The following is a 20,401-nucleotide window of genomic DNA, read 5'->3' as shown; positions in this document are numbered from 1 at the left end:
GATAGTGTGTGCTAGTATACATTCTATGAGGTGCATCATGCACTTAGTAGGGCTTTTAAGTTGGACAAAATAACATGACTTACTATACTCATGCAAGTGCTTTATTATCAGACCATAAAACCTTAGGAGCAAATTATTTCACTGAACTAGAAATATATCAGCACTTCAACAGCTGATAGCAATAAAATATTGTTAGCACATTTTTTTGGTGAACATTATTTTCCTGTGCCTCTGAAGACACATTACAGTAGATCCCTAATAAAACCACATGATTTTCATCACAGTATTTACATGTACATTCTAACACGTACGTAATACTAGTCTGAATCAATTTAAGACAACTCTCTTGGAATTGAATGCAATACTAATAGTAGATTGCATTATAAACTTTAGCTGTATACCATAAATTTAGTTTTGGCTAGACTCGAACATTGCTCATCAGTAAACCATGTCCGTCAACAGAGTAAGTTCATTCTTTCCTTGTGAAAAATGTTATGAGAACAAAACCAAAAAGCTGCATATGTTGTGAATTCCCACATTAAGAACCATTAAAATTCTTGTTAAGATCTTTATTCTTCCCAGAAGTGGCAGTGTGTTCTGTCCATGTTTACCTTTGTTAACAAAAATGTTGAAAAAAAGACTGTAAAGTTCACTGTTAGCCCTACATATAGCATGCTATTTGTTCAAAGGATGTGGATTCGAGTGTGAGAGAGACACGGACAGACACAGTTTTCAGGCACCACTCAGCAATGTGCTTCAAAGGATAAAGATGGTGCTACACGAGCTGGTACCCAGACCCTGATATTTGGTCATATTCTATTGTATACTGCCTGGTCCAGTCCACGATAACAGGGCGAAAGAGGCCACAGCATCGAAATTCAAAGAAGTCTATAATATTCCTTACACATCCATGGCTAAGCACCCCCCGCAAAAAAACAGAACAGAGAAACAAACAAAAAACAGAAAAAGAAAAAAACAGTCTATTAGTACAGTAACTTAATATGAGTTTAACATAATTTTATGTTATTGTTTTCAAACTTAAATACTCAGATTTTTTTGTCAGAAAGAATCTGCTTATAACTCTACAAGATATTTATGCATTCATGTTTCTTCAGAGTCTGACAACACTGATTTTCTCTTGTGCTTATACCATGGGTTACACTATTATATTTTAAAGTTATTCAAACATCCATCTCTCATTCCTATGCAAAATAAAATTTTTGATAAAACCTTTCCTTGACTGGTAGCAAGGAAACAAACTATATCCAAAATTGAGAAAGTAAAAGAAAAAATAAATATAAATAGCATAAATGTGACAGTGTCTCTTTGGCAAGGAGACAAACTATATCCAGAATTGAGAAAGTAAAACAAAAAATAAATATAAATAGCATAAATGTGACAGTGTACCCTAAGAGTAACAAATTAAAAAAAGAAATGTCAAGGGAAGTTCCTGCAATTTTAGAAACCTCAAGAATACCTTTGGAAAAGCAGTCAGTTTCACACCTTATGTAATTATTATGCCAGTGGGAGAATTCTCAAAACTGTTCAACTGACTCTATTACTTTTTCTTTTAAAGATCTGCGTGCTTTCCAAAAGCAAGCAACAATTAACAGCACCAGAAAAGCTCGAAGGCAGCAGACAATTTGTTTGAGTAAAACTCAAAGTTTTAAATATTTCATATTATTAGGAAACTACTGTTAAACTCCAAACTGAATGCAAATTTCCAAATATATACATATATAAATAAAAGAATAGTACAATCTCCTCAATAAATGGTGTTGGCAAAACTGAACAGTCATATGCAAAAGAACTAAACTGAACCACTATCTTACAGTATATACAGAAATTAACTCAAATGGGTTAGACTTGAATTTATGAACTGAAACCAGAAAACAGAGATGGTAAGCTCCCTGACATTAGTCTTGGTGATGAATTTTTGAATCTGACACCAACAGCAAAGGTAACAAAAGCAAAAATAAATGAGACGACATTAAACCAAAAAGGTTCTGCCCAGCAAAGGAAACCATCAACAAAATGAAAAGGCAACCTACTGAATGGGAGAAAATATCTTCAGATCATATATCTGCAGGTTGATATCCAAACTGCATAAAGAACTCATACAACTCAAAAGAAAAAAAGCAAATAATTCAAGTAAAAACAGATAATCTGAATAGACTGACGGCCAAGAGACACGAGAAGACATTCAACATTACACTAATTGTTAGGGAAATGCGAATCAAAACCACCATGAGACCACACTGCCACGTACTTGTTAGAATGGTTATTATCAAAAAGATAGGACAAGCAAGTGTCGCGGAGGATACAGAGAACCCTGTGCACTGCTTGTGGGAACGTAAATCGGTGCAGCTACTGCGGAAAACAGTATGGAGGTTCCTCAAAAATTAAAAATAGGACCACCATATGATTCAGCAATTCCACTTCTGGGTATTTATCCAAAGAAACTGAAAACACTAGCTTGAAAAGATGTATGCACCCATGTGTTCCCTGCAGCATTATTTACAACAGTCAAGATATGGTAACAGTCTTAAGTATCCATCGATGGATGAATGGATTTTTTAAAAAATGTGACACACACACACACGCAATGAAACAAAATCCAGCCACTGTAAAGAAAAAGGAAATCCAGCCACTGGCAATAACATGGATGGACCGTGAGGGCACCCTACGTGGAGTCAGTCAGACCAATACGACACTATCGCACTTACTTTGAATATAAACAAACCGGAGCTCAGAGACAGAGAACAGACTGGGGAGGCCAGAGACTGGGAGTGGGGCAGGCAAACGGGTGAAGGAGGCTCAGAACATACAAACTCCCGGTTCTAAACAAGGGAGTCCTGGGAACGCAGCGTGCAGCATGGTGACGGCAGGCTACATCGCGCTGCACGTGTGAAAACTGCCATGGGAACAGATCATGAAAGTTTTCACAACAAGAAAAAATTTTCCAGCTATTCATGGTGACAGAGGTTACCTAGATTTTAATGGTGATCACTCTGCAATGTATACAAGCATCAAGCCATCATGCTGTACACTTCAAACCAACATAATGTTGTATGTCAATTAAAGGTAAAAAGAAAAATTAGGTGTGTGGAAATCTTTATGTCATTCAAACAGCAAATAAAATAAGTAATCGGGGACTTCCCTGGTGGTCCAGTGGCTAAGAATACACACTCCCAATGCAGGGGACCTGGGTTCGATCCCTGGTCAGGGAACTAGGTCCCACATGCTGCAACTAAGAGTTTACATGGTGCAACTAAAGATCCTGAGTACTGCAACTAAGATCCAGTGCAGGCAAACAAACAAATAAATACTTAAAAAATAATAAGTAATCTGAAGCAAAAAGTAGCTGCCTGAGACTCTAAGAAATTTCCCCAAAGAATGAATTTCAAGCAATTGTATTTTTAAAAATCTTATTTCAATTTTCTTCATCCATTCATTTTTGAATGAAAATTTATAAAGTGATGGAAACGTTAAAGAACAAATACTAAACATCAGTAGGTCAATAAAGTTTGAATCATAATTAAAGGAAAAAGTGAAATCTTGGTATTTATGTTTTACAAGCTATTTTATACATGGCTAAGTAAAAGAAATATTCCCTATTTCATATCTTATTGCCACTTTAAAAGAAAATACTTCTCTCTGATGTACTCATTAGATATTTGCTTAGTTTAGTTAGTAAGGAACTTCTTGAAGGAACTTCAAGAGAAAATATTAAATCCACAAAAATGTACGTACTTGAATGGACTTTCAATAGATGTTGTTGTGACTTTAAAGTGCTTGTATCTCCTGGCATTCATTCTTTCGTTTGTAGTAATACCTAAACATGATATCTGAGAGGCAAAAGAAAGCAAACCATTAAATCTCTGAATATTTAATATAAAATGAATTAAAATTAGTTCTCAGGATTAGGATGGAGAAAAAAATGATGAAGTCTGTTTTTGGTTTTCCATCAAGAAACATCAAGCTAGTGTACAAGAGATCATCTGTCTCTATGAAAAGTGGCTAAACAGGGAAATAATTTTTAAACAGGTTACTCAGCATTGTGTATGTGGAGAGATGGACATTATGTACATATTACTACTTCATCGGGCCCTTTAAGCAGGAGATTTTTAAAAAATCCTAATTAAAAGGAAAGGGCTTCCCAGGTGGTTCAGTGGTAAAGAATCCGCCTGCCAATGCAGAAGACGCAAGAGATGCAGGTCTGAACCCTGGTCAGGAAGATCCTCTGAAGAAGGAAATGGCTACCCATTCCAGTACTCTTGCCTGGAAAATTCCATGGGTGAAGTAACCTGGTGGGCTACAGTCCATGGGGTTGCAGAGTCAGATATGATTGGGCACACAGGGCACACACAGAGAAAATCCATATGTATCAGTTTTCTTAATTAAATTAAGAAAGAGTCAATTAAATTAACTTTAAAAATTAAGTTAAAAAACCCTCTTGAATAAATACTGATATTTGCAGGTAATAAAATATTACTATTAAAACACTTATAAAACTAATGGCACCATTAATCTAAGCCCACAGTTATATCCAATTGGATGCATGTAAATCAGCAAAGACAGAAACAATGAGCTCCGTTAAGAGTAGTGCTGAAAGCCAAAAGCTCCTCATGTAAGGAGAGGGAGGCAAGGCGGAGAGACAGGGGGAGGAGAGAGGCACAGCCAACTCACGCTTTTAGCTCTTGAAGAATCTTAGCTATTGGGAAGGAGGAGTGGTCATAAAGAGGACACACTGTTATCTTTCAAGCAAGGAGTGAGTTTTTAAGAGTTCTCTGCACACTAAAGAAAACTCATTTGCACATACCTGATACATTTGACACATGAGTAACACAGCCACCCACATGAAATGGAAAACACTGTTCAGGAACATCCAAAACATCCAAGGTGAACAGGTGGCAATTTGAGTGATGTATGTCCAAAATCCATCCTTGGTGTAGCTGGTCTCACAGTGTAGTCCCCAGTCTAAAATCAGAGCAGAAGCACTCAGATTTACTTGATAATCATCCAAGCCCCTTGTGGATGATTTTGTAGTAGGTACCACTTAGAAAACATGACCTAAGAATTTAACTGATGACTTTCAATGCAAGTATTTTTGTACTCATAAATAATTCCCTTATTCCCTAGTGAAAAAAACATAAAGAACAGAAAGCAGTAGCCAACCTTCAAAACAAACCAACCTGTCCTGGAACAACAGTTTTTATCTGACTGGTACTGCACACATAAAATACATAAAAACATGTCCTTTATACAAAGATGAGATGATATATACATGTGAGACTTCTTTGGAGGGAAGGCATATAATACAAGGTCACCTTGGGGAGGAGAGCTTTTTCCAAAGCAAAGTTTACTCAGAGAGCCGCCGCCATGAAAGAACCAATGTTGTTGCTGGACCATGCTCTTTCTTAGGGGTGCTGGACTGCCAGAGATTAGGGTAAGGGTCTCCGACCAAAACTTTCTCTCTCTGTTCATCTTTATTTGAGGAACTAGCCTCCTTTTTCATTACAGTATTAACAATAATGGAGACTGGGAGGAGGAAGACTAGGACGTCATCCAAGACTTATTTTCAAGTCAGCATCTAACATGTCTTCATGCTAAGCACCAATGAGCCCCGAAGGACAGTACCTAATATTTTCATTCAAATTCTTTCCAAATTATGTTCTCAGTGCAATAAAAGCCTATTATTTCTTCTAAAATACTAAACCATATGATCAGTGAACGACAACTTATTTTTAACCTTTTAAATATTCTCCAACAGACAATAATTATACCTTACTCTTCAAAATATTTCAAGTTCTGTGAAAACTGAACTTCAACTCTATTTTCCCAGCTGTTTGATAAGAAAGAGCAACTAGCATAATCACAAAATCTAACTACTAAAGTAGAGCGAGCATGCAACGTGAAAAATCTTGGTGTATTTTACCCAGCTTTTCAAAACCTATTACAAGATAATTAACTGATAATTCTGTTGCTTATACTCTACTGAATATGTTTGATAGTTCTGTATCTATTTTTTCATTGTAGTGAATTGCCTCAGTTAAAAGACATTTGTCATTATCGTATTTTTTGTTAACATGGTGAAGCATAAGTTTGCAAGCATTTGCTTTAAGAAGATAAAAGGTGCTAATTGTACTCACAAGAAACACAACCATAAATCATCCAGCAGATCATAAAAAGCAAGAAGAACAGGTAGCCCATAAAGTATCTATGGTTGCCTGCACCTAGACAACAAAACAGAGCAATTTTTCCAGCTAAGAAAACACAACCAGACACATACCTAGAGAGGAGGCTGGGGTGGGGAAATGCCACGAAAAGTGAGATACACATTGGACAGTAATCACATACGTTATTTATAAAATGACTGTCAAGAAAACAGCTGTTCTAATGAAAGTCTTTAAATAAAAGAAGGCTTACAATTACACACAAAGATGTAGTGACTGCAGTGAAATGCATTCTAAAGTCGAAAGTCTTAATGAACCAAAAATACCACAATATTGAGCTTTGATTCCACTGTGCGTTTTGAGGTTTAAAAAACCCTATTTTATCTTTACTTTTATGAACTTTATAATCCGACTTTTTAAAGGTTTCTCCCCAGGAGTCATGCAATCTTTGTAACATCTCCCAGCTGTCCCTCATAAAATCTCCATGGCCATCTCTCAGGCCCCTTAGTCCACTTCCTTAGACTGGGCCATTCTCAACACTGAGGTATGCAGAGTTCTTATCCGTCATTTTGCTCTGCCTCTGTACATAACAATTTTGTAGCAATTTTTAATTGTCTTACTTTTTCTAGTTTAACTAAAAGACAACACAACCTGCCTCTTGACTGATTTCATTGCTGTCCAATGGAGAAAACAAGAGGAGGCACCAGAGAGAACTGATAGAGAAATTATATCAGTCTTTCTTAGACAATGATTTTATGATGTCTTTTCCCCTCTCTCACAACTGAGGTGATGTACCGCCAACAAGGAAATAATTAGGGGAACGAGGAGTGTTGCATGGTGCAAGAATGAAGCTTCTACATCTACTTTAACATTGTACTCCATTAGTTACCTGCTGCTGCTAAGTCGCTTCAGTCGTGTCCGACTCTGTGCGACCCCAGAGACAGCAGCCCACCAGGCTCCCCCATCCCTGGGATTCTCCAGGCAAGAACACTGGAGTGGGTTGCCATTTCCTTCTCCAATGCATGAAAGTGAAGAGTGAAAGTGAAGTCGCTCAGTCGTGTCCAACTCTTACTGACCCCATGGAGCAATATAAACGAACAATATACTTAGAAATTACTAATAAAACTTACCTACACAGTTACCCACCCATGGGCAATGATGGTCGAATTTCGCTATACAGCGGTTGCACACACCACAGTGTTTGGACCTTACTGGTTTCCGTATCTGTCAACAGGCATGTGAAAAGATTACAAAAGGCACTGTACCTAAGACAGAAAAGCTGAACATTTTCTCAAAATACAGTTATGAAAAAAACAAGGTTTCCAAAAGAATAGATCCAATCAAAAATCATTCTTGATTAATAAAATGTCAACTGCAACAACAAAGATGAAAAAGAAGGCTACAACTAAAATATAAACTTGCCGTGTGGACAGTCAAAGAAACCAACAAACAAATAAAAACTCCTAAGGTGGGGCAGAACCATCAATTTACAAAAATAAGAATCAAATACCAATCTGTTATTGCAGTGAATGGTACTATATTTAATTCATAACCCTTAAATTCCTCAAATATCACTCTTTTGGGTTCTTAATGAAAATCTATCACAGTGAATGATACTGGTTGCTGCTTAATAAAATGAAACTGCTCCTTAGTAATAGGAAGGTCGTTAGAAGTTAACAAAAGCAGCTTTTAAAATTCAAATCGTTAATGTCTTCCCAGCGTTAACATATCTAGCAAAAAAAAAAAAAACAACACCCAGTAAGTGCACGCATCTTTCAGAGCCTCCTCAGATCTCAGATTAAGGTACAGCACTTTTCCCTGCTGAACTGCAAGACCATTATCTAAGAAAATACAACATGCTTGTGAAGTTTAGGCAGTCCCTGTTTGTTCTAAAAAACAAAAAATACATTATACAGCTCTCGACAGGCAATAAAGAATTCATTTTCATGACGCCTTCTGTTTCAAATCTTGTGAAATGCTTTTCTCTCCATTACTCTAAAGCGGTCAAGTGAATATAAGAACTCATTAGTGATCTTCAAAGAGCTGTTAGTCCCAATGCTGGATACATGACAAGAGCCAGAGTAATAACACTTGCTAGAAGCAAATTTCAAAATACCCTTCATTGGTGGTTCAATAAAAGCACTGTCATTTCCCCAAAACTTTACATAAGGTTATACATGATTCTGAGGGTACTGAGAAAAAGGCATAGGTGCATTATGTGGATCTTACATGGGCTAAAATAATCTGTGGACCCAAGAAAAGGCTAAGTCATTCTTCACCACAGATGTGAGACTAAATCTATCAGCAGAAAGAAGTAGGATATATCAAACAACTTCTACCCTAACTTGCAACTCTCAGCTAAGTCTCCTCTTTGAGCAACAGTTATGAAGGAATTCTGCACAAAAGCTGACACAAGCAATTCATTTTTAGGAAATTCTGATTTACATATGTCTTCTTACCTATTTGTCAAAGTGAAGGAAATACATATAGTTACAAATACCTCTGTCAATTTGAATCATTTTATAATACAACATGCTCTTGATTTTACAATACCAAATTATCTATCCAGAACTACAGCTTACCATAACATAATACATAATGAAAACATTTATGCTATAATGACAAAGGTAGTCTTATTCTTGCCATCAGATATTTACTTAATAATGAGCAACTCTATATAAAAGAATCTGTTTGCCATATGGCAGAAACATCAGCAATGTATACTTGACTTTGTGGAACAGAATAATATGTTCATAGAATAGTAGAATATAAAAATGTTCTAAACATTAAGAATACAATTCTGCAAATTACCCATTGTAAAGCACAGAAACAAAAATCTTTTTAAAGCATGCTTTAAAATACAAAAGAATCAGTACTCTAAAGTTGTTACCCAAAATAAAGCAGTATATATAGTGAAAATCCAAAATCGTAACTGTTTGTCAAAGAATGTTAAGCCAAACTTAAAAGAATCTTTAGAACTAGAGCTTAGTTTCAAAAACTCATTCCAGAATCCTCAGCTAAGTCGATTATTTCATTATTATTGTTAAGATGTTAGTTCACTTGCAGTGTATAACTTAAAGGTATAAAAGAACATATAGTTTCAAGCAATGATTTGGGGATATTTCCATTTCCGTACAGAGAAACACGGTTTACACAGGAACACTGTACGCCACAGAAACACTGTGGCAGTCCATACATTTTCCACAAGAACTAATTACAAAAATCAAGCAGAAAATCACTAAAACACAAAACCGTATTATTATCTACGACCTGGCTGAATATGAGAACTTTTACTGTCAATGATAAAAGAGTGCTCTAATTTGCATAAACACTCTAACACAGATGGATAACTGCTCTGATGTTGTCTTAAAGATTACCTATTTCCCATCATGGCCTTTAAACATAAGAAACTAGGATAACAGCATATTAGGGAATCAGTAAACTTTTGATTTTAAATACTTTATTAGTTTTTTGTTGAATTACATTCTGAGAAAAAAAGAATGACTACAAATGAATGGCAACAGTGAACCGGAAATGCAGTTACTGTATAACATCCGGGGGACAAGAACACTGGGAAGAAGATATCTTTTCACCATCTGTCCTCCTGTCCCATGATCTAAAAGCCTTCTGGTTGGGGGATCATGAAATGCGCTCAGTGAAAGACACTGTCCTGGTTTCCCAAACTCTCTATGCTATGCCACTGCTGAGGGGAAAGGAGAGAGGGAAGAGTAAAGAAAAAAATACTACCAAACAGGTACTGCAGAATATACTGAGGTCCAGACTTCCTGTCTCTGCAAGTTCAACTATTGTCTGTGAATTAAAAAAAAAAACAAACTTCATTCAAAACAGAACAATATTAATCAGCTATTGTTCCATCAAAATGAGTATCAATACACACTACTAAATATAGATAACCAACAAGGACCTACTGCATGGCACAGGGAACTCTACTCAGTATTTTGTAATAAACTATAAGGGAAAAGAATCTGAGAAAGAATGTATTATTTTATGTTATTATAATTATATTTTATATTATTATATAATAATAAATATATTATTTCTCAGATTACATATATAAAACTCAGTGATTCAGTTACACACAACTGAATCACTGTGCTGTACACCTGAAACGAAAACTCTGAAAACCAACTATACTCAATATTTATATGAATGTCAAGAAACACACATTTATTTTTAATTAACCAAGGTTTTCAGCTGAAAATAATAAATTTCTTCACTTACTTCTGTTATTTTACTATAATTTGAATACAGAAATTTTATTTCTTGGATATATGAATAAAGCAACCCTAAACTTAAGTTATGGGAATAAAACTAATATGTAAGAACTAGTCTGCATGGGTTTTGATGATTAAGGGATAAATGTAAACCTGAATCCAAAAGAGAGTTGACTCTTCAGAGCTAGATTATGCCTTAAGAAAACCTGGCAAATCAACTGGCAGTAAATGTCCGAAGAATACCGGCGCGTAAGCGCAGCGTGCTTCGTGCAGCACAGAGAGGGGCAGACTGCAAGAGCCTGCCCGTGCTTTAGTCGACTGCGGATAGAAAGACGCATCAGGATTTGCTCTGTTCTCAGGGACTGGGTCAAACGACTCTTAAAATAATTTAACTGCCTCTGGTCTATTTCTCCACTTAACATGACCTCTTTGGATTATAAATTCGGCTTCTTAAGTACCTGAGACATAGATGAGGGGTACCCTGGATCACATATACAAATATGTTAGCTATTAGAACAATTTATCTATACTATCAACCAGTTTTCTGGCCATCTAGTTTACATGGTCTTTTAACAAACATTTATTTAACGAATGCGAATTTATTTGCTGAAGCTTTACAGAGATGTTTAAAATACTGTATTAGTCCCTCAAAACAATCATAACCCTTAGAAAGGAGAGAAACACGAAATATTAAAATGCCATTTTAACATGGCACAGAAGTCTAAGGACAGGCATCTCAAGAGCACCAACTATGTACATAATCTCAGATTGGTTTGAAATTCCCAGTTTCTTTACTCTCGTATCTGCTAAAAATACTGATAATCTGGCAATAAAACGCATGTAACTAGTTAGATTGTATCTTGCTACCTTTTTCTTTTGTTCTTCTGTGGCTTTAATAATCCCTGGATCTGATTTCCAAGATTTTCCAAAATTGTAGAAAAGTGCAATACTGTTGGCAAGGAATGGAAGATGGATAAATAGAAAATTGAGATGTGCCTAAAGTTAAGGAATCTAAAGAAGCAATGAAAACTAGTTATTACTATAGGTAAATTTATAATCTGTAAGATTTTATCACACATACAAAGGAACCTAGAAAAAAGTACAAGATGGTTTATCACATCAGAATGAATTCCATCTGTACATGCTAGTCTATCACATCACACAAATACATTTTCCACTGTGCTCGTAAGTAAACGCAGAAAACAAAAATGTCAATTGGTTACAAATTTTAAATCATGCAGGGTAAGTTTATCTGACACTTTTTTAAAGTCAGTGAAGACATTATTTTTAAACGACCATTACTTCTTTTGACAAAAATGAGGGACTTCTCATGTCCAAAGTAATCAGCATATTACTTTATCTATATTCATTAAAATCTACCACACACTTAGATATCATACCCATATATTTAAAAGATTGTTTTTACATTCTCTTCATTGCCATTTTTGCCCACATTCAAGTTGACTTTAATTTTAGAAAAAGTATTTATAAACTTGCTTAAAACAGAAATACTTTCTTTGGTTACATTTTCCTTCCTAATAAAAACATAATAAATGTACCAGGCACTTATAAATGTTAAGTGAAGAATCAAAGACTATTTTCAATAACACTGGGAAAAATAAAGCAATGTTGCTACAGCAACACATTTTTGAGGCACAAAACACTCCATTTCCAAGATTTCCAAGACAAAAGCTGTCCACGAAATTGCCCGTGAGAATGGTGCCGTCCCTGTACCAAGGAAGAAAGGAAAGGCCCCTCACAGAAGTCTGGGATGGACGCTGATAACAGGGATCTCTGTTCACACACTGACCGCACTAACCGTTCACGTCCATCTGTCCTCCCACACATCTGCGGGCCACACCCCCACCAACTGACTGCCTCAGCCCAAATCTTTCTCTTGTTATTCTTCACAAATGTATTATTGGTCTAAAAGGCATTAAGATTCCTACTCTGTTCATTTGTTAGGTCTTCATTATTTATGAAGGCCCCTAAGTACATGGAGAAGGAAATGGCAACCCACTCCAGTATTCTGGCCTGGAGAATCCCATGGACAGAGGAACCTGGCGGGCTACAGTCCATGGTGTCGCAAGAGTCGGACACGACTGAGTGACTTTCACTTTCACTAAGTACATGATAAAAAAAAAAGAAAAGATTCAGTAAAACGTATATGCTAGGAATTCCCTGGTAGTCCAGGAGTTAGGACTCCAAACTCTCTTTGCCAAAGGCCTGGGTTCAGTCCCTGGTGGGGAAACTAAGATCCCACAGACTGGAGGATACAACCAAAAAGAAAGTGTATGCTTTCCTCCTGTTAAAAAAGAGTATCATATAAATATTCTGTAAGATTTTTAGACATTATTATGTATACACACTCCTTACATTTCTCATGGAAGCACAGATTAAGAAAGAACAGTTTCGTGAATGAAACAAACCAGTCTGTTTGGTAAATACCAAAACACTACCCAACCACTTAAAATACAGGAGGAACAAAAAGGAAGAAGAAAAAAGAGTAGTTGATATTAGCTGCCACATATAAAAGTGATTTTCTTGCTCCAATCCCCTGTTTACTTCCACCTTTCACCATCCTCATTCTCCAAAATCCACGGGAACAGCCAGCACAGAATACACAGAAAGCCAAATTTCCAGCTCTTTCCACAGCCAAAATAAAATAAAAAATAAATAAAGCTTAAGAATAAAGCTGGGTAAATGTTATGTGCCACGAATGCTGAATGGTGGCATTTTTCAGTGCAAAATCTTTATTATAACAGTTTCAAAAAGTGCTAACATATGTAATAAATATATCCATCAGGTTCTTGTTCAGCTGCTCAGTCGTGTCTGACTCTTCACAACCCCATGAACTAAAGCCTGCCAGGCTCCTCTGTCCATGGGACTTCCCAGTGGGCTCCCATTTCCTTCTCCAGGGGAACTTCCTGACACAGGGATTAAGCCCACGTCTCCTGACTCACCTGGGAAGCCACACGCCATTTAGGCTGCACAAAAACCCAATGATAAAGCTTGCTGCCATCCCCATGACAAAACCAAGGCAGAGGCTAAGCAAGCAGTCTAAGATTAAAGAATGGATTTGAGATGAAGCTGGTAATAAAACCGAGGCTCTTACTACATATGCTATCCTGCCTCTCCAAAGTACTCTACAGAATATTCTGAGTCATTGACTATTATGGGAACAATGATCACATCCACCTCTGATTTAAGAAGCTAAAGACCTGATTGAAAAATAATTTAGTTTTAGATACAGAATTCCTAACAACCTATTTCAACCTATTGTCAACACAATAAACAGTAGACTACATCACTTACGACAGTGAATTTTAGAGCTGTATGATAATTACAGAAGTATGAACAAAATTTTCAAATAAAAGTGCAAGCAAATCGCTACCAGAAATAACCACAGCTAAAATTGCATGTGCTCACTTCCAGCTCTTATCATTCACACATTCTAAAATCAGAATCTCTCTGTAAATACAATTTAGTGTTTTCTGTTATAAGTATGACACCACATCACTAAGTCTTAGAAAAGCATTTTAACGGATATTTTATTGTCTACCACATGTCGGATAACTGATAAATCTATCCTCCTATTCAAGCTATTTCCATTTTTTCTCTATAAATGGTACAATGATAAACTTCTTTGTAAATAAACCTTTGATCTGATCTCTTATTATTTCCTTGTAAAAATTATGGTCAGTGTATAATATAGGGCATTTGAAGATATGCTGTATCAGATCAAAGAACTGGGCTCTATACCAGACTCTCAATAATTACCTGGCTATGTAACTTTGAGCAAGGCATACAACTTCTATCAACCTCAATTTTTCAATCAGTTAGAAATTATGATTTGTATGTTGTTTTTTTTAATCTCAAAGAACTGTTCTGAGAACCAAGTAACATATCTGAAGAACTATACATCAAATAGCAGAATTTATTTATTATAACAAATGGTTTATATCAATATAAGACTCATTATCACCACAAAAACACTGAAGCTGAGTAACATATGAGAAATTAAAATAACTTATATACAGTTGACCCTCATGTCTACTAACTAAAATTTATTTGTAACCCCAAAACCAATATTTAGAATGCTTCTGCAGTCATTTATAAATATGTGCAAATTAACAATAAACATGAGTTGCCTTATGCACACATTTCCAGTTGAGCTAAACAAGGCAATACTTTGCCTTCTTGTTTAGCATTTGTGTGCTTTTTGTTGGTGATTTTGCTGTTTAAAATGGTCTCCAAGTATAGTGCTTAAGTGCCATCTGAAGTTCCTAAGCAAAAGTTGATATATGGACTATATAAAACTCTCTGGCATAAAGTTTTCACTATTTGTAATTTACTATTTTTATTCTGCTTTTCTCTACTTAAATGCAAACAGATTAACAGTACAGCAACAGTCTAAAATATTTTGAGATGTGGACTGGATTTTTTTTTTTTTTTGAACATTAAACTTACTGTCCGATTTAGGAAGCCAAGTTAGAAAATATGTCTGGAATACTAGTCACTTCAGAGGTCAGTGCTTTTTATAAATTTAAAATAGATGAAGTACTGAAAATGAGCAGTTACGTTTTACTCATTAAATAATCCAATAAGATAATTCTAATGCTTAATAAATCTCTGAAGAACAATTTTTATATCAAAGTATAATACAGGCCCAGAATGAGCTGGTGAAAACTGCAAGTGAAAAAATTGCAATAGACACTATGCTAAGAAAGTATTTTAAAAAGTAATCCTATAATGCTGTGATAATTAAGAATCAGAAGCACAGTTATAATTCTGCGGCTCAGTTTCACAAAGAAATAAGCATATTCTGTTTTTGTCTAGTAATACACAGGACAACTTAACAAAAAGAATGCAATATTATAATATGCAAGACTGTGAAGCGAAATCAGGTATCAGTAATAATTAATATTGTTCAGAACAGTTAAGTCACTGAATACTGCATACCATTTAAAACATCATATACTTTTTATATTGAGAGTAATGTTTTGAAGAATGATTTAAGACATCAAACATATACCTTTATTATAATAAAACATACTGCCTTACTGATTTTTTCTATTAAAACATCAAAAGCTGACATTGTCCTTATTTCTTAGATGTACACACATGCACAAATTTACAATGTCAAATTATACTACTTTTAAAAAGTACATCGAAAAAAAAAAAAACAGTACATCGAAATAATTTGCTGAACTTAGCAAACATCTGAAGATACACCACTAAAGGCTTTTCATAAGCAAAAGAGAGAATTAACTGTTACCTATCACAGCAGCACAGTAATAAGTGTGACAGTAAGAAAAGATGCAGAGAAAACGGCACTGAAACATGAAAATCGCAGCTCAGTCCAAAGGGGCAGCATGTGTTAGAGAATCAGACAGACATGTGCTTCTGCTCTACTTTATCAGAGACTAGCTGCGTGATCTTGGGAAAAAATAACAGATTTACCTATTTAAACCTAAGTTTTCTCATCTGTAAAATGGAGACAACAATATAAATGTAATAGGATGTGTAGCAAATGGAACACAAAGTGTTTAGGAAAATGCCCTTTAAAAGCTCAATTAATGGTCACTATTATTGATATTTCATCACTACTGACGTTATTAAGAGCAGCTTTGAAAAGCAATTTCTTAAATATGAGACATTTAAAGTACATCGGTTCATACTTTTCTAATAAAACTGTCTTATTCTAGTATATAGTGAGTAGCTCAGCTACGTCAAATTATTAAACATTTGTTTAATCAAACAAAAATTGTTTTAGATAAGACCTTTATAACCAAAGGATATCATTCCAAAACCAGAAGAACCATGTCACATACATCCAAAATTTGGTTGCCAAATATATTCCAAGGGGCAATGCACTATGCATTGAATGATCAAAAAAGGATCTGTAAGACACAAGTTTTATAAAATGTGAACTCTATATTTCATTGTAAAAATGACTATTTATTTAAATGAAAATTACATCTATTCCGCATAGTAAACTTTTTAACAAAACCCAGAAATTCAGGATGCTTAAATATGAAGGCTGTTTTCCACAGTAATCAGTAACACATGAATGCACAGCTGAATGACTCAAGTCTGAAGCTAATTCATCAAGAATTAGAATTACATTCTATATACGTTCCAACTTTAGAATTTCATTGTATTCCTATTCTTTTAAATAAAAAACCCACTTTAGCATATATAGTAACTCTGTCATCCAGCTTACTACTCACCAAAGGCATGTTATAATTTTAACAAATGAAGCAAAGCAATCCCCAAGTTTTTCACTGCATCATTATTTCTCCTTACCTACACATTCCCACTAAGCTTTCAGTACATCTTTTCAAAGAGAATGAACCAGCTAGTTTGGAGGGATTAAAGGTCATTATTTACGGCATTTAGAATTCAGGAAAAAATAAACACTGATCAATTTTATTAAACACTAAGCAGGACTCTCTATGTATGCTTAGCAACCATCCATGTATGCTAAGAAGGCAGAATTGGTGAATTCTTACTCACACCTCTTGGTGAAAGTAAACACTAAAATAAGATTAGGTTTCCTCCTGAGAGTTACCACACTGGCGCCCTACCATTCACTCTCATCTCTGTGAATTATTTTCAGAACTCTCTTGTGAAATTCTGGTGAAAACAAAGTACTAAAGGAATGGAAATTAGGTGGGAAATTCTGGACCATAAATAACTTCTAGTTTGCTGGGACAAACTTTAGGGCAATAGGAACTAAGGATAAGAAGCAAACAGAACAAACACAATGTTTAGAGAACAAAGGAGAAAATCTTAAAAAACAACCGAGCCCACTTCATATGCTTAGACTCTTCAAATGCTTAGATGTTCCCTTGAGCTAAAACTAAACTTCTTTCTTGCATACTGCCTATGACCAGAGAAAACTTAATTTCTATGGAAAGGTAAGCTCAGGCATTATACTTATCCAGAAATAAGCAATATATTACATTCAGAGTTCAACAAACTCACGTTCATGTCTATTGAAAAGTTTTAAAACTGTATTTTAGCCTTAAAAATGTTAGACTTAGTCACTAAAAGTACCTTTACAGTCATTTTTCACAACGATGTTAAAAACGTTAAAGATGTCAGATATAAATTTGCCAAAAATTCTTCCACATTACATTAAGATCAAACATGTTACATAAAGGCAGTGTTCTAAATATACATTAATTTTACATAGCCAGGTGCAAATTATGACTTTTACCTGTCTGGTTAAAAATACAGTTAAAAACAACACACTTACTTTGAAAGAAACTGTACTGTAGCCCAAACACCACCATACATTAGCCCTTTAATGAGCCAAGAATCAATATTTAGGTCTGCTATAAACCCAACCAGCCAAATAACTAGGAAAGGAGTTCCCAGCATTACTTTCTGCCGAAATTCCTGGACAGGGAAAAAAAAAAAAAAAGTTTTCATGTTTCAAGTAACCTCAATGTGAATCACTGTTACCTTTGTGAAAACACACAACGGAGGTGAAATTATCAAATATACCTACTATGTGCAGAAAGTATTCAAGGTGCTAGTCTGTTTTCTAGGAAGAGGTATTAAATAAGCAATTTAAAAGTACTTGGTTAAAGTTGTGGAAAATGAGAACATGAGCTATAAGAGTGGGTTTAGACAGTCAGATACAGAAGACAGCAGGTACCACCTGCTAACATATGGATGGGCTAAAAACCGTTCATGGAAATAATAGCCGATTTTAACAAGTGCATTGACATCGAAGGAGACAAAGGCGACAGAATGACTGAAGCCCTAACAGCTGCATCAGAGAAGGAGAACTGTGTATGTAACCTGGAGAGGATATTTTGAATGATACATGTAAATAGTATATTATAATACCAAAGTAAGAGAATAAAATCAATTTTATTCAGAGTCCCAGAGATCACAGAATAGAGATGATGTGCCTCTGAACATGTGTCAAAGTACAGTGCTTAAAACTTCAGCTGTAGTACCATTTCATTTTTGTACTGGTCTAACTGTTAGAAATACTGCTAAGTACAAAACCTGCCTGCTTCCTTCTAACAGCTATTACAACCGTATCTTTGGAGCAACACACAGTCTATTGCCTCTTCTACGTAACAACCCTTCACAGATTTATAGGCAGCTATTAAGTCTTGAGTTATGTTAAAGGACAAAATTATATAAGATATTCCAATTGTGATCTAACAAAGCTCAGAGTGTAAACATTACTCTCCTCATTGAATATTTACCTTTTTGAAGGCCAAGATTACATCAGACCTTTTTTGGCAACCCTTTCATACCATTGGCTTCTAATGAAATAAACACTTCTTTCATATAAATGACTGTTTTCCCCAATTCAGTCACTGTAATTCATATACTGAACTAATTGTGTAATTTTAACTTAGACTAATAATTAAACACATCAACTTCAGAGTTTAATTTTATGCTGTTGTGAAATATCATCATTCCAATTTCTTTTTTTATCTCTATTATGTGTGAATTTTGTATCAAGACATTAGAGAACGTGTAATTGAGAAGAGTATATGAGTAAGGGTAGATATTGGTGGGAGAGAAGGTGAACATGTGGCATTTGAAAAGGTATTTTCTAAAATTATCTTTAATCTGGCTTGTTTTTAGTCAAGACATTTGTTTCCCCCCAGCAATGGGCACATTTTGGTCCTTATTAAAAATTAAGACACAATTTATATACAGTGAAATTCACCCTTTTTTGTGTATACCTCTGAGTTTTGATGAATATACACAGTTGTGTAACAAGCATGAATATCAAGACACAGCACAGCCCCATCAAGCCCGCAAACACCCTGTGCCACGAGGCACAGCCCTGGCAAACACGAGTCTGCTATCTGTCCTTTGACTTTTTCCTTCGCATGCATGTCACATGAAAGGGGTCACACTCAATGCAGTCTTTTAAATCTGGTTTCTTTCACTTAGGTAACGCATCTGACATTCATCCATTTGTTTCGTGTGTCAGTAGTAAGTTCCTTTTTCCACTTCCCAGCTGAGAGACTAGGCTTGTTCCCAGTTTCTGATTGTAAATAAAGCCATCAGAAACATTGACATATCATTTTTTGTGTGAACACTGGCTCATTTCACTTGGTTAAAAACCTACGTGTGTGATTCCTGGATGTTCTTCAAGCTGTCATTTAACACACATATTACAATATTGTAACGATGTAATGGTGATATGCTGCTTTTATAGATACAGAAAATTTTATATTTAATTACAGAACTTTTCAAATATGTAGTAAATTTGAAGGGATTTTGAAGTGAATCTACCACCCAGATTCAATTCAGTTCTTTAATTACACTTTTTGTTTTTAAATAATTGCAATTTTTAATCTATTTTAAAAACTGATGTACAGTTAATTTACACTGTTAAATTAGCTTCAAGTGTACAGCAAAGTAATTTCAGTCACACATATAAAGGAATGTTCATATACCTTCTTTTTCAGATTCTTTCCCATTATAGATTATTACAAGACACTGAATATACTTCCCTGTGCTACTATACAGTAGGCCCCTGTTGCTTATCTATTCTATACATAGTAGTGCACAGATGGAACTTATCTCCCCCACCCCTCCTCCTTTCTGGTCACCATGCTTCTTTCCATGTCTGTGAGTCTATTTCCATTTGGTAAAGACACGCATTTATGTCAGTTTTTAAGATCCCACACATAAGTGATATTATATATTTGTCTTTCTCTGGCTTAATACGGTTTCTAGCTTCATCCATGCTGCAGCAAATGGCATTAGTTCATTTTTTATGGCTGAGTAATATTCCACTCTGTATATATACCATCCTTATCTTATTTAGACTTCCCTGGTGGCTCAGATGGTAAAGCGTCTGTCTGCAATGCAGGACACCCGGGTTTGATCCCCGGGTCGGGAAGATCCCCTGGAGAAGGAAATGGCAACCCACTCCAGTATTCTCACCTGGAAAACCCCATGGACAGAGGAGCCTCTTAGGCTGCAATCCATGGGGTC

The 20,401-nt window shown here is 35.4% G+C and overlaps 1 protein-coding gene across 1 annotated transcript in view; it reads right to left on the bottom strand.

Annotated features, from left to right (window-relative positions):
• Window positions 1-198: 198 nt before the first annotated feature.
• ZDHHC17 (zinc finger DHHC-type palmitoyltransferase 17) overlaps window positions 199-20,401 on the bottom strand; it is a 97,910-nt gene continuing 77,707 nt past the window's right edge. The window contains exons 9-17 of the mRNA XM_068970157.1: window positions 17,676-17,818; window positions 16,214-16,314; window positions 11,279-11,403; window positions 9,924-9,986; window positions 7,307-7,400; window positions 6,153-6,236; window positions 4,823-4,980; window positions 3,754-3,848; window positions 199-914 (exon numbers count right to left, since the gene is read on the bottom strand). Coding sequence (XP_068826258.1) covers window positions 776-914; window positions 3,754-3,848; window positions 4,823-4,980; window positions 6,153-6,236; window positions 7,307-7,400; window positions 9,924-9,986; window positions 11,279-11,403; window positions 16,214-16,314; window positions 17,676-17,818 — 1,002 coding nt within the window. The 3' untranslated portion in view covers window positions 199-775. The remainder of the gene's footprint in view (window positions 915-3,753; window positions 3,849-4,822; window positions 4,981-6,152; window positions 6,237-7,306; window positions 7,401-9,923; window positions 9,987-11,278; window positions 11,404-16,213; window positions 16,315-17,675; window positions 17,819-20,401) is intronic.

This window comes from Capricornis sumatraensis, chromosome 4, assembly GCF_032405125.1.
Source record: "Capricornis sumatraensis isolate serow.1 chromosome 4, serow.2, whole genome shotgun sequence".
Lineage (NCBI taxonomy): Eukaryota > Metazoa > Chordata > Mammalia > Artiodactyla > Bovidae > Capricornis > Capricornis sumatraensis.
This window is presented reverse-complemented; position numbering and strand designations above follow the sequence as displayed.